The sequence below is a fragment of the Gracilinanus agilis genome, chromosome 2 (genome assembly GCF_016433145.1).
Source record: "Gracilinanus agilis isolate LMUSP501 chromosome 2, AgileGrace, whole genome shotgun sequence".
NCBI classification, from domain to species: Eukaryota; Metazoa; Chordata; class Mammalia; order Didelphimorphia; family Didelphidae; genus Gracilinanus; species Gracilinanus agilis.
The window spans coordinates 652,946,140-652,960,137 of NC_058131.1; the positions used below are offsets into that span (position 1 = coordinate 652,946,140).

Genomic DNA, 13,998 nt, shown 5'->3' on the forward strand with positions numbered 1-13,998 from the left:
CACACACACACACACACACAGAGAGAGCACATATTGTCTATTTATCTTTCTGCCTATCAATCTATCATGTGTGTATATTTATATATCATACACACATGCACAACACACATTCATACACATATACAACATTTTAAAACAACAATTTGATTTTGTTCAGTTGAAGTCATCTCTGATTCTTTCTGACCTCATTTGGGGTTTTCTTGGCAAAGATGCTGGAGTGATTTGTCATTTCCTTCTACAGTTCATTTTCCAGATAAGGAATCCAAGGCAAACAAAAGTTAAGTGACTTATCCAGGGTCACATAGTGTCTAAGTTTAAATTTAATTCAAGAATTGAGTCTTCCTGACTCGAGGTCCAGCACTCTATCCACTGTGCCACCTTGCTGCCTTAAAACAATAACTTCTATTAAAATACTTCTCTGATGACTCATTGTGATATGTATGTAACCCTGAATTTTTGAAGGTTGAAACATTAAAGAACAGATCCTGGAAAAGCGTCCTACAGAAGTCTAGCAACAAGCCCATTACTAGAGAGCTAGCTGGGGGCCAGGGATTAGGGTAATTGTTTTCAGTCAAAGGAAATCAGGATCATAGAATCTCAATTGGACATAAGAGGTCATTGAGTCCAGCCCAACAATGGGAAACAAGAATCCCCTTTACAGCATACAAAGAAGTGATTATTAAACACGTCTAAAACAAAAAGTCACCCTTCTCACAAAATCGATTTCCTTTCCTCCTTTCCCTGTTTTGCTGATCTTGCCACCATCTCTATGTCTTTCATTCTTGAAAGCTTGGATGTGTTTTTGACATTTCCTTCTAGGTCCTTCCATCTAACTGGTCTTTATTCTTCCTTCAAAATGTCTCTTCTATCTGTCCTTTCCTTTTTACTGTTACTGACCCAGGTCATACCCTGGGCTTTGAAAATAGCCTCCTGACCATTGTCCCTCTTGCTATTCTTCACCTTCCTCAATCTTGCAATCCTTCTTTTAACATTGCTCCCATTCAGAAAAAAAACAACTTTGACTAAATGAGATTCATGTCTGCTGAGTGTCCCTGCAAGTTATTTTATCTCTTTAGAAATTATACAGAAGGGGGCAGCTAGGTGGCTCAGTGGATTGAGAGCCAGACCTAGAGACAGGAGGTCCTTGGTTCAAAACTGGCCTCAGATACTTCCTAGCTGTGTGACCCTGGGCAAGTCACTTAACCCTCCATTGCCTAACCAAGTGATGGGCAAACTTTTTAAAGAGGGGGCCAAAGGAAAGGAAATACTCTTCTGTCAGTCTGTTTCTAAGGCAACTCTATCGAAGTTTCATTGTATTGTATCCTACTCACTGTATTTGTCAGATTAGGAATAATGTCGAGGCTGGATGGAACATTTCAGGGGCCTGCATCTGGCCTGTGGGCCATAGTTTCTCCATCACTGGCCTAGCCCTTACTGCTCTTCTGCCTTGGAACCGAAGGTAAGGGTTTAAAAAAAGAAATTATCCAAAGAGGTCCTACATATGATACTGGGGAGTACCAGAAGATGATTCTAGAATCATTTCCAGGTCTCCAAGTCTAACATTCTATGATTTTATGTCTGGATGAGGCAATGTATTACTGTGTCTAGGGTATTGCAGTTGGAATTATGAAGTGCTGGGTTTGAATCCTGCCTCAGACATCTACAATCTGTGAGACTTTGGATAAGTCCTTTCAACTTTCTGAATCTCATTTTCATCATCTGTAAAAAAAGGTGAGGGTTGCTTAGACTTGATGAATTCTCTTGTCCCTTTTAGCTCTAAGTCTATGTTCCTATGAGACAACCATCTAAATTTGGTTAGGTATGGAGAGAAGAGTTAAAGGAAGATGTTAGCTACTTGTAGAAAAGGGACAAAATATGTTCTTTTATCTTACAACAAAATCTAAGAATTTAAAAAAAAACTATCTTCTGCCTTATAAATCATTACTTAATATGGGTACCAGGGCAGAAAAAATGGTAAGGGCTAGGCAATTGGGATCAAGTGACTTGTCCAGGGTCACATTGTTAGGAAATATTTGAGGACTGATTTGAAGCCAAGACCTTCTATTTCAGGACCTTACTCTATCCACTGAGCAAACTAGCTGCACCAAAAGCTATACAGTTTGAGAGACAGGTATATAATACATGTGCATATAATATACATGTATATAAATTCTCATTTGATTTTCACAACAACCCTATAAAATAGATATCATCATTATTATCATTATCCCCATTTTACAGATAAGAATATTAACTTCTGGTTTATCATTCTCTTTAAGGTTATCATTCTCTTAAGGTTTTCTTTGTTCTTTAAAGCCTTGGAAATGAGAATATATTAAAAATAAATTAAAGACATAATTATAACAGGAACAATAAAGGCAGTCTTCAGAATGCATAACTCCCTTCCTCTCCCAGGATCCCAAAGCACTTTATATATGTGACAAGTTTATTAGGAATTTTCTACTGAGACTAAAATTGGTGGCTCTTCAATGTTATAAGATACTGCAGCAGGATAAGTTGGGTGGAGAAGAAAATATAATGTATTTCTTACAAGGTAGATAGACTGCTGGACTTGGATTCGAGAAACCTGGCTTTGAATTTTACCTTCTATATTTATTACATGTGCAAGCATAACAAACTTAAACAAATGTGAAGCACTACTTAAATTCTGAGCCTCAGTTTCCTCATTTGCAAACTGAGAATGATATTTCCATTATAGATCTCCCAGGGTAGTTATAAAGAAAGCCCATTGTCAATCCTTAAGTGCAATAGTGAGTTATTAGCTGTTGTTTAATAAATATTTGTTAAGCACCTACTCTACATACAAGACACTGTATCATGTACTGGAGACCCAGAGATAGAAAATGAAACTCTCTTTCCCTTCAAAGGATATTGCACTCTATTTTGTAGATATAAGATGCATACAAATAACCATGAATTATATACCAAGTAATAGGAAGGAATTTCAAGATGGAGAAAGCATTGAGAATTGAGGGCATCAGGAAAGTGTAAAGGAGGTGGCACCTCATGGGTTCTTTGACGGAAACTAGGAACTCTATGAGGTAGAGGTGATGACAAAACACAGTCTTGATATGGGAAGAGGAGAAGATGGTGCCTATGCAAAGGCATCAGGGCAAAAATGGAATTGTGGTATGGGAAAGGCTAGTAGTCCAGTTGGACAGGAATGGAGAACAGAAACTTGAAGAAGAGTTCTATATAATATACTATGACTAAAAACACTAAAAGTATCAGTAAGCGATATAGTGTGGAAGTTTTTGGGCATCAGATCAAAGGGTGTCTCTTTGGTGATATATTGGTCAACTCTTTTAGGCCTTAAAGTAGGAAACTGTATCCTTAAGGGTCTAAGACTTCTTAAAAAGCCCTATCCTTTTTCTAATTAAATGACAATTAATACTCTTGTTTAATTATGATTTCCTAGTCATGAGGGCAGTCTGAAGGTATAAATAAAGCCAATTGTGATGCCTTGCTCAATAAGATGTTTCTAAGAAGGGAGGCTAAGGTTCTTGTTAAGGAAAATAAAAGAACTATTTCCTAGATCAGTGCTTCCCTTTCTGCTTCTCCTCTAAGTCTATCTCAACTTTCTTTAATCACTTCTCATAGCAAGGGATGGAACAACAAAAACAGCAGTGAATTTGGAGGCAAAGATCCTAGACTCACCTCCACCAGTTAGGATTAGGGATAATAGGAGTAGGATCACCAAGGTGACATTGGTAAGTCATTGGCCCTCTTTGGGTCTCAGTTTTCTAATCTATAAAATGAAAAATTGGACTATATTGCCTCTCAACTCCCATCCATGCTCTAATTCTCTGACCTTTAAGGTCCCTTCCATCTTGAAATCTTTTGATAGCATACTACTCCTTTTTTTTGTATTTTTTTAAACATTTAAAAACTAACATTTTTAGTAACTCTAAGTCAGAATAGCAAGGACTAAGTAATTGGGGTTAAGTGACTTGCCCAGAGTCACATGGCTAGGAAGTGGGTGAGATCAGATTTGAAGCTAGGTCCTCTCAATATTTATTTTATTTTTTATGGGGCAAATTTTAAATAGATTTTGTTTTTCTAGGACAAGAATCATTTTTTCATTTGTTTCCAGTACTGATGAAATATAATGTTGTTCACTTTTCTCCCTCTGCACACATTCAAGAAATCAGAATGCCCAGATTTACACACTAGCTTAAGTGTTACTTTTAAATTACTACTGCCTTGGCTATAAATTTGAACCTTTCAGTTTTTGGAAACCTGTGGAATATTCTTTTCTCTGTAGCATTTAGATGAACTCTTCAATGGTGGGGCCAGAAGAAACTTCAGATGAGGTTGTTCCACTTCCTGGGATTTTCTCAGGCATGCCTGAATGCTTCTGGACTTTGGTACAGCTCAGTAACAATGGAATGGCAGATTTCCAATTCTTTCTGCTTATGCTCAGATTCTTCTTTCTCAGGAGCTGTTCTTTTTCTTATCCTGCCAGTTGAGTATTTCATCATATTTATCAAAGATCTTCTGTTTCTCTTCATCATCAGGCTTGGGTGATAGAGGTATAGAAGTCAATGCCTTCATAGGAGGAGCAATCTCAATACTGGCCTAGTGTTATGTTAATCTTAACAGAGATAATTGGGAAGCTGAAGAGATGGCCTGAAACTAAAAACTTTCAGGACACACTCCTCCTACACACACAGGCTTGAGTGAGAAGGGAGGGGCTCAATCTAGCCAGTGCTCCTTTCTGCCCCCTCTCAACAAGCAGTTAGAAATCAGTTGGAAATGGAGGCAGGACTAATGTCTTCAGGCAAGGCTCAGCAAGGCAAATCTCTAATGATATTCACTTTCTCAATTTATATTCCCCACAGGTTTGACTAAGGGATAATAGGAGAAGCTTGAGGTCTTATCGTTATCAGGGACAGAACAAGGATCTGACTTCTTGGGCTGGCAACTGAAAAGAACCAAGCTTTATGGAGGCTGTGAGTATGCCCAAAATAATAGCCAGGCACAGCTACTAAAAGAGGAAGGGAAGGCAGGGAGGTTTTCCAAGGATTAGGATAAGATCTGGGAAGACCTGAACTGTTAGGTAGAAACTGCCCTTCCCCACCTCAGGAAGGAGTGGCAAACTTTATATCTAGTTTGCCCTCAAAGCCTATAATTATCACTTCTAACATCTAAATAACTAAATAACAATTGTGCTGTTGCTGGAAAGGTCCAGTTCAGCTAAACAGGCAAACTGCTGAGCAGAACCAAAATGGCTTTTGCCCCAAAATGGCCTCCAAAGCAATCCCAAAACCGGGAATAGCAAGCAGAGAGATCTGCTCACCTCAACCCCCAGGAACCAACTGTCACTAACCGCTTTAAACTGTCCCCTCACCCAGAGTTCTCTAGGGGGGTTCCCCTGGAATTCTGAGGCTTGACCCTGTATCTTGCAGGAATTCCACCCTGCCATTTCCATGTTACAGTATTCCCCCTTTTCTAGTGGAATTTCCACTGGAAATTCTGTAGTCTTAAGATATTTTAGCACAGTTCACCCCTCTCTATGCTATAACTAAAGCAACTTTCTAAACAAATTCCTATTCTTAACATCTTAATCCTATTCTTGCTATCCTTATGGCTTATTTTAACTATCTAATCCTATCCAAGGAGGGAAAAGGAAGGTAAACAAAGGGAAAAAAGGGTTTTGGTATAAAGTACAAGCATAACAACAAATGTAACATAGTAACACAACCATAAAACCAAATTTGCAACAATTACAGGTTGCAATCACTATTCCTAAAGCATGCAATGAAAATATCTTTGAAACACACTCAAATGCAAAATTGCAAAAGACTAAAGTGTTTCTTAACTTGCTCCTAACTCATAACAAAAGGAACATGGTAAAACTCTATAAGCAAAGTGTTACAAAACTGTCTATACAGAAACCTGAAACATTTAATTCTAGTTCTCATGTTAGAACCTTACTTAAGCTATGTTAATGGGATTAATACTTATAAATTCTAAACTATTAGTATGCTAATGTTATTCTGTTAGTTGTAACTATGTACATGATTATATACATTACTTATTCCCATATACTATTGTGACTCTCCCTAACTAACTCTGTATTCCAAAGGTCCCTAACACTACCTTTCCCTAAGTTGTTAGTAACTCTGTACTATGTGTTAGTGATTACAATACAGGCTATACACAATGCCTATATACATGTGGAAGTTCCTTTGATGTCTATCAAATCAAAAAAACAAACAATGGATCTTTTGATATGCTAGAGATCCTAGGATACCCTTCCATTATATACAGATAGTCACATGTAATATGTACATATAATACATATATACAAACTAGAGACTCATTTATCTACATGAGGTCTATGTCAAAAGGTGAACAATCAGTTTTGTGTTGTGTCCAATGAACTAATGAGTGCTGATGCATGCACATACTTACCCCTTACTGCACGGATCTTCTGGCACACTGGAGAACCACAATTCTCCTTGTGTAGCATATGTAGTATGGCATGCAAGCTACCATATGATGTCTCATTTGTGTAATGTGTGTTTATGACATGATATTATAGCCTTACGTATTTCTTCCTTCCAGTCCTCTTTCTGCACAGTACTTAAATAAAGATTACAAATCCCTTGTGACTGCCCATTCCTTAGTGCCACCTCTGCTGTGAATTACTGCAGCTTGTAGCTTTTGCATTCTTTGTTTTTTCATCTGTACTGGATTCATACTTCCCTGTTGTCTATCATCTTTCCGGGTGGTTGGCTTGTTACTTTCTTAATCAGGAACATTAATTGTTGTCATGTAATTGTGTTAACTTTCATTGTGTTATTTTTGTGTTGCAAAAAATTTTGCAGTTTTTTTTTTAAATTTTCAAGCAGTTCAGTTTTTTCCAATAGTACATTCTGTATGCTGTGGACCTGGCCATGCATTCATTTGATTTTGCTCTAATTCAGTTGGTTTATCATGGTGTTCTTCATGTACAGCATGTTCTTTCACAGGCTTCACATGTGTGATGTGGAACCTGGGGTCTCTGTTCTCAACTTTAACACATGTTGGGCTAGTTAATAGTACTTGATAAGGCCCTACCAATTTAGGGTCTAGAACGAATTTCCTTGCAAAGTTCCTTATGTAGACCATATCTCCCAGTTTAAGCTGATGTAAGCTAAAGTCTAAAGGAACTCTCTGGGTTAGCAAGCCAAGTTTGTGCAATTCATCCAGTCTTTTCTTCAAAGCTTTTATATATTTATATTGCTGACATTTGGCTCCAAGGTGTGACAAGAGAGCTGACTTCTGGAATGAACTATGCCATGGAGCATGACCATACAAGAATTCAAATGGTGATAGTGTGTGTCACTAAAGATTGACTTCTTAAATCAAAAAGAACAATGGGGAGTGCTTGTACCCATTTCATATGGCTTTCAGAACACACTTTTCCAATCAAATTTTTAAGTTTCTTATTCCACACCTCAATTTGCCCTGAGAATGTGGAGTGATATACCTGTGGAGACTTCTTTGTATTCCTAAGGTCTTGTAAATCTCATGCAGGATTTTTTGAGAAAAGTGTGACCCATGATCCGAATCAATTCTAGCTGGTATAGAAAATCTCGGGACTTTCTTTCTCAGAAGTGTCTTTACCACGAAGGCTGAGTTGTTTTTCTTCGCAGGGAACACTTCTGGCCATTGAGTCAACATGTCAATGATGACTATCTTTGACAATTTGTATCCTTGACAATTGGGCATTGATATATAATCAATCTGCAAGCACTCAAATGGGGTATATGCCAATTGTCTGCCCCCTAGCCCCTTAATACTGGTCATGCCATGATTATACTGCAAGCAAACCTTGCATTTCTGGCATGTTCTAATTGCACAAGTGGATATTCCAGGAGCCGTCCAGTGTCTGTCTTCAAATGCCATCCACCAGGGATTGGGTCCCATAATGGCCTTTGGCATGCAATGCATTGCATAGGGTATTATATAGAGATCTTGGAGAGGGTTTGTCTGCACTAGAAAACCATACACCCCTCACTAATTTGGCTCCTAGATTTTCTATCCAGTGCTTCACTTCCCTTGAGGAGTATGCCTGTTTTAGATCTGCTTCATCCACCAAGGAGAAGTTCAGCACATGCATGGGATCAAATCAGGCACCATATTTGGCTGTAATGTCCGCCCTTCTGTTTCCTAATGAGAGTCCATCTTCACCCCTTTGATGTGATTGGCAATGCATCAGTGCCATGTCTTTAGGTAACTGGACAGCTTGCAGGAGTTGGATTATAAGGCCCCCAAAAGCTATTTCCTTCTCATGAGCAGTTATAAACCTCCAATATCTCCAGATTTGGCCTGTGCAGTGTACAACATTGAACGCATAATTGCTGTCAGTATACATGTTTATTCTTCTGCCCCAGCCAATCTCTTGAGCTCTCGTGAGACTCAGGATTTCATCACCTTGAGCACGCATGGACTTTGGTAGAGCTGCATACCATAAAGTCTCATCTTGAGTCACTACAGCTGCACCTGTATACCGTTCCCCATCTAATACGAATGCAGAACCATCGGTAAACAGTGTCAGGTCTGGAGAGATCAAAGGGATATTGGTCAGGTCATCTCTAGTTTTCTGAATTATTTCCAACGTATCTGCACAGCTATGGATGAGTTCCCCTTCTAACGGTAAGTCTGGCATCAGTGTGGCTGAGTTGATCTCCTTAAAACGATGGAAAGTTAGGTTCTCATTGCCCAGCAACACAATTTGATACTGGGATGAGTGCTGGGATATAAACGCTTGCAGGTTGCTGTTTTTCAAGATGGAATCTATTTGATGAGGTGAGTACAGCATGATCCCACATCCCAAAACTGGATCTGAAGATTTTTTAACCATTAGGGCAGCAGCTGCAATTGCTCTCATACATGGTGGCATACTTCTAGCCACTACATCTAGCTGGGAGCTATAATAGGCTATGGTCTGAACTGATCCCCAAGAGTCTGCACTAATACAGCATTGGCTATTCCCTTGTCCTCATGCACAAACAGGTGAAACGGTTTTGCATGGTCAGGGATACCAAGTGCAGGGCTTGACAACACAGCTGTTTTCAGTTTTTCTATAGCATGCTTGTATTCCCATGTCAGTTTTCTAGTCAAGTCTGTCAGAGGTTTTGAGATCAGACTATAACCAGGAATCCCCTGCCTACAGTAACCCGTGATTCCTAAAATTGCTTCTTGGTCCTAGGCATGCACAGCTTCTGTATATGTGCAACTCTTTTTTGGGAAATCCATCTTATACCCTTTTCCAACACGAAGCTGAGGTACTCTACTTTTGGCAAAACCCACTGTAGCTTGGCCCTGGAGATCTTGTGTCCCCTTTTGCATAGCTCTTGTAATAGATATTTGCTGTCCCTTTGACATACTTGAGCATTTGGTGACATTAGCAAAAGGTCATCAACATAATATACTAGTTTACTCTCAGTGAATATGATTGATTCAAAATCTTTTTGCAGGATCTGGGAAAAGATATTTGCACTTTCTGAGAACCCTTGTGGAATTCAGGTCCAGCAGATTTGTTTACCCTCCCAGGAAGATGCAAAAATCTTCTGACTGGATTCATGCAGGGGTATGGTAAAATATGCACAGCACAGACAGGGTGTGCTTTGCAGGTTCACAAATGGATTACAGATGGCCGATCAACTGATGTTCTTCTTGTGCTTTTTCTTGAACTCAGCAATGAAATGGTTGACCATGCAGTTTTCAAAGTTCTCCCCACCCAGTTGAATGGCCTTAGCTGAGAACTTGACTTCACAGATGCCACCATCAATGGTAATAATGGAGACATCAAAAGTATCATCTCCAAGATCAAAGATCAACAAATTTCTCTTGGCACCAGTCCTTTTATCCTAGACATAAGCAACACAGCAGTTGGCTCATTGTTGATGAAGAGCCCATGAGTCCAGTGATGGTTCTGGCATCTTTGATGGCCTCACATTGGAAAATGTCAGAGTAGACTGGTACTGTGATGACAGCATTTTGACAATCTTCCCAAAATAAGTTTTAGCAATTTCCTTCATCTTGGTCAAAATCAAACAAGAGGTTCTTCTGGATAGAAACCCCCCCTTTTCTCCACTTGGAACTTAGGCGTAATTACATCATTTACCACCATGAAATACCAATGCCTCACATCTTACCATAAAACCACATCATTAAATATGTGACTAATTAGCCATTTGACATCAAAGCCTGTGTTGGTAGGCTCCTTGCAACTTGATTCTTTTCAGTATCATTGAATAAATACTCTGTATCACTGAAGGTGATGTAGCTTGAGGTGGTCCTATTTCAATGTCCTATAGCAATGATCTCTATTTTCCCATGTTGAAATATTTCCACACAAGAATAAGTGGTGCCAAGATTAATGCCAACTCTGAGCCCCTTCAAAATAGTTGCTAGGGGATCTGGGGTTGTAGCTAGTCTCTTTTGAGTAAGAAAGGCTATGCTGAAGAAGCACTGTGACATTATTTAAAGTGTACTATCCCAAAAAGTAAATGGTTTGCATGAACACCCATGATGATCTGTACTTTAATAAGCAGGTAGGGGAAATATACAAAATGGTAGTGGTATAATGCTTCTAGAAATGGGGAGAGGGGACTGGGGGACTAGCATCAGAGGAAGTTTATGCTTTTAAAGATGGTTCTTTTCCAGGCGGGTAGTTATAACAAAGTTCTAGGAATTTACTCCTGATACCCAAAAAACATGTTCAAGTAAAACAGCTGAGAGAGCCCAATTAATGCTCTCTTCACCAAAGGACCATTTGTTCAACTTGGAACCCAAAGATCTTGAAACTATAGCCAATTAGAGGTAAATGAGTTTTTATATGTATGCTGCCACCTAGTGTTAGCTTAGTCCAAACCACAGGGGTAGATGGGTTTGGACTTGATGTTCGCTCACTAGAAAGTGACTTGGGAGTTTGTAAAAATTTCCATGGATCAGTGCCATAGAAAACAGGAGGTGCCTGAATTTTCTGTCTCCTCTGTTTCCCACTCATTGGTGCTGACTCACCAAATTCAACATCATTGGAGTTGGTCAAAAATTCAGGCAAGTAAAAGAATTCTGGGATCAGCTCCCTGACGTCACTCATGTTCTCACTTGATGCTGATTCCCACGTGTTTTTCACGCTGTGGAACATCCTATCAGCCACATCAAAACTTCCACCCTATGAGAAGGAAAAAAGATAGAACAGAGTGCTTCACTTGGAATCTCAACATGCTTCTTGGCCATGCAGAGTTTTACACTCAACAATCTCTCAATGTATAATCTCTCATTTCATAAGAAATGAAAATAATACATCTCCTATTTAAAAACAACAACTCGAGAATGGATATTGGAAATGGAGAAAAAATCCATGCCCACAAAATGATTAACCTTGTTTCTTTCAAGTGGAAAATCAGATATAATGAAAAGAATTCTAGATTTGGAGTTAGAGAACCTGGGACCAAATCTGATCTGTGCTAAATTCATCCTGTCTGATCCTGGGTGAGTCCCTTTACCTTTCTGAGACCTCAATTTCTTCATTCGAAAGACAAGACAGTTTGCATGATCGCTAAGCTTCCTTCTAGATCTAAATCTAGGATTCTATTATCCTCACCAAACAAATTAAACGATTAAAATACATATCAAAGACAGAGAAAGAAGTCCCTCTAATAATCTTTGGTGCATTTAAACATTGACCTATAAAAATGATGGGTCTATATCCAAAGTAAAGGTTGGAATTTGCTTTTTAAACCAGTCAATTCTTCAAATCCTTGGATCTCTCCATTCTAGGGTATTGTTGCTACCTAGATGATGGCTGCATCTAGCTGGATGAGAGAAAGAAGTGTGTTAAAAGATGGGAGTTTGAGATGCCTTTTGGTCTAACTGAATCTAAGTGTCTAATGAGATTTGAGAATATAGGGATGACCAAAAACATTTCTTAGAGTCTTTTTCTCCTTAGGTTTCAAAAGCTCAGTTTGGCTTTGACCAAAACAGCAATATTTTTTAAACAAATCTCCATTCCTGGTAGACTCTGGAGTCAGGAGTTATTTGATGAGAGTGAGTCTGTCCTACCTCTAATAAACCATCAAAAAAATCCCTCTAATTCAAGGACAAACTATTGAGACTCCTTAATATCAACTCTATTATCTAACTTATGCAAATAATAGAGGACTCTATTTTGTTTCCTTACATACTTATAGTCCTGCTTTCAGCATTGAGTGCATATTTACCATGAATCTTAAGAGCCCTGCTAACCAACAGTGTTGAGTTGGCCCATTTACTCTGTGGATGCCTGGCTTTATGGGCATCATGTGGGCTCAAACTGATTTGACAGCAGCACCTTGAGTTCTTATAAGCAAACAAAAAGGGTGGCTTGTGGGAAAAAAACCTATATTTCAATCCCAGCTCTATGGTTTACATATGACAATCTACATGATCCTGGACTTCCTCATTTACAAAATGAAGGGTTTGAATTTGACGGCTTTCTCTAAATCAATGGGTCTACTATCCTAAGACCAGCCTGTGACAGATGCCACTGGAAGCTAGGTGGTACCATAATGCACAGAGTCCTGGGGCTGGACTCAGGAAGACCTGGGTTCAAATCCAGTCTCAGATACTTCCCAGCTATGTAACTCTGGGAAAGTCACCTTTGTTTGCCTCAGTTTCCTCAACTGAAAAATGGGGATGATAACAGCATGTGTCTCCCAGGGTTGTTGGGAGGGTAAGATAATATTTGTAAAGTACTTAGCTTGGTGCCTGGCACATAGTAGGCATTATATAAATATATGTAGCCCTCTCCCTTTCCCTAATAGGGCTATCTTCAAATAGAAAGATATCACTGAAAAGGAAAAAGAGACTTTCAACTTAATAGCATATTTTTTTCCTTCTTCTTCAAACTGAGACCACAGTGAGATTCCTGTGTGTGTGTCTCTCTCTCTTACAGAAAAAGGATCACAGGGAGGCATGATTTAGCCAGGGAACCATCTCCACCAATTCAAACTTAGATATTGTTTTCACAAGGTCATCTTGTTTTTGATTGTCATCAGGTAGGGGTCCTTTGGAGCCCAATTCAAATTGAAATTAAAACAAAATAAAGGGAGCTATAAATAAATCAAAAGCTAACAAGTATCTCATTGAAGTATATTAAGGGGGTTTGTAGATTTAATCTGCACAATGCGGATTGTGCCTGCCAATGATTGATGCTTTTTCATCTTTTTTTTGTTGCAGTTTTTATGAGTGCTGATGGTAATCTCCTGAGAAACAATATGATTTGGTAATAAAAAGATTACCTGTATTAAATAAAAATAATATATACATAGAAAATGCTGTTAGTGCTACAAATCTAGTTAAAGATATTACCACAAAGAAAAATGTTATTTTTTTCACAGCTGTCTAATGTATTTTAGCAAAAGTAATATCTTTAAAACTTAAACCTTTATTATTTATAAAGGAAGCAATAACTGATTTTCCTATTTCCTATATTAATAAATTTATTTGCATATATTTGTATCAAAATTAATGGGTTTTCTCCCTTCTGGAATGCAAAAAGAAAAGAAAAACAACCTTGGAAGTAAAACCTGGCAAAACAACCTAAAGGCACTTGATATTATATATTCCCTAGGCCTATGAGTTCAACTAAACTCTAATAGTTGCTCTGGGTATGCCCCTGCTAGTTCCTTTCTCCTTGTAATGTGATCAGAATAAAGCAGGGGGCCTGCTGAAATTATTTTTGAGGAAATTACTTTCTATATATACAGAGATAAATGGCATGCAAAGCAATGCAGCAAAATGTGAAGATGAAATAGAAATGTTTTATCCAATCAAAGACAGGTAAGACTGAGCACGGTTCAACCTGGAAGGGAGGGTTCAAATCCAAGTTCTCCTAATTATTTTCAGTGTGACCTCGAACAAATAGTTATTTTCTCTCAGACTCAGTTTCCTCATATGGAAAATGAAATGGTTGGTTTCTTTCTAAGGTCCCTTCCT

The 13,998-nt window shown here is 38.5% G+C and overlaps 1 protein-coding gene across 1 annotated transcript in view; it reads right to left on the bottom strand.

The window, feature by feature from the left end:
* Window positions 1-13,998, bottom strand: part of WDFY4 (WDFY family member 4) — a 403,065-nt gene that overhangs the window by 50,605 nt on the left and 338,462 nt on the right. The window contains exon 52 of the mRNA XM_044665777.1: window positions 11,041-11,194. Within this exon, the coding sequence (XP_044521712.1) occupies window positions 11,041-11,194 (154 nt within the window). The remainder of the gene's footprint in view (window positions 1-11,040; window positions 11,195-13,998) is intronic.